General features: G+C 65.8%; 1 protein-coding gene across 1 annotated transcript; it reads right to left on the bottom strand.

The window, feature by feature from the left end:
• Window positions 1-273: 273 nt before the first annotated feature.
• On the bottom strand, window positions 274-999 carry LOC123255321 (ankyrin repeat and BTB/POZ domain-containing protein 2-like; the record flags this gene model as incomplete). Its single annotated transcript, XM_044684139.1, has 2 exons — window positions 274-497; window positions 886-999. Coding segments are annotated over 2 exons (312 nt in total), but the record flags the coding sequence as incomplete, so codon positions are not given.
• Window positions 1,000-1,299: the final 300 nt, after the last annotated feature.

Here is a 1,299-nt window from a genome sequence, read left to right as displayed (position 1 = left end):
GCAAAGGCTCAGGCGGGACTTTTCCGGGGCGCTTGGATTCCCAGGAAGAACGTGGCCGGCGCCCCTGAGCTTGGGGCCCCCCCCCGGCCTTCCCCCCCTTTCCACAGAGTCTTCTCTGTGCCTGCCCTGCCCACCTTCCCACGATAAAATGGAAGATGGCGGGTCAGAGGCTCTCGGCGCCTCCCGGAATGAGCGTGGAGAAGCCGAGCTGCTTCTCTGCCCGCGGCGGGGAGGTCGGCCAGGCTGGGCACGGCGGGCGGCTGCCGGGGGGGGGCCGGCCCGGGCCGGGGCGTCCCTCTTCACACCCGGGACGTGATGTACACCGAGTGCACGCGCTCGGCCAGCGTGTTCTGGAGGTCTTGCAGCGGGTCCAGGCCTTGCACTTTGCTGCTGCGGCCGTAGATGAGCTGCCGGAAGGAGTCCTGCTCCAGCAGGGCCTTCATGTGCTTCAGGAAGAAGCCCTCGCAGAACAGGGCCAGCTCCGGAGCGTTGTGGATCTGTGGGGGAAACGGCCACGGGGTGAGGCTGGGCAACGCCGCGGGAGGCCGGGAGGCCGGGAGGCCGGGAGGGCCGGGCAGCGAAGACCGCGGAACCCTCCCTAACAGACGTGGTTAACGGGCCTGCCTTGGCTTTCCTCTCTGTAGAATGGGGACAACGAGACTGGCACCCCCCCTTCCCCCCACATTCATTGTCTAAACAGAAGTGGCTGGTAGAGGAGCCCTCCTGCCACTGGCACGGCCCCTCTTGGAAGGGCTCTCAGGAGAGGGTAAGAGCGCAGGCCCAGGCCGGGCCTCCGTGCTCTCCTCCAGCCCTCCCTTCGCTGGCGAATGCAATCCAAAATGGCAGCCCCACTTCCTTGGAGCTCGGCCTCGGTATCTGTCCTACCTTGGCATACTTGTAGATGTTCACGCAGCTCTCCATGCTGATGGTCTGGGAGCACAAGATCTCGCAGTGCCTCTGAAGGGCATCCAGCTGGAACAGGCTGGCGGCCGACAGCAGCTGGGGGGCACAGAGGGGCGTGTGGGCCTTCCGGAAGGTCCTGGCTGGCCCGCGCCGGGGCAGCCCCGCACAGGGGCCACCCTATGATCTCGTGTCCCCCTTCCCTCCTGCAGCCTCCCTTTCCCCTAGGGATGGCACCCAAGCAAAGGAGGCCAGCGCCTTCCTCCATCTCCAGTAGCCACCGTGTTCACGAGCCACCTGTGGGGCAGCCTCGTATGGATCTGGGGTCTCCCTTCCTGGAAGCCCTCCCAGAATAAGAGCTGTGCCCAAGTGTCAGGATGGCTTGGGGGAAGGAAGGAA

This window comes from Gracilinanus agilis, unplaced genomic scaffold (genome assembly GCF_016433145.1).
Source record: "Gracilinanus agilis isolate LMUSP501 unplaced genomic scaffold, AgileGrace unplaced_scaffold43307, whole genome shotgun sequence".
In the NCBI taxonomy this organism is placed as follows: Eukaryota; Metazoa; Chordata; class Mammalia; order Didelphimorphia; family Didelphidae; genus Gracilinanus; species Gracilinanus agilis.
Note: the sequence above shows the minus strand (reverse complement) of the source record. Positions and strands in the feature narration are given on the sequence as shown.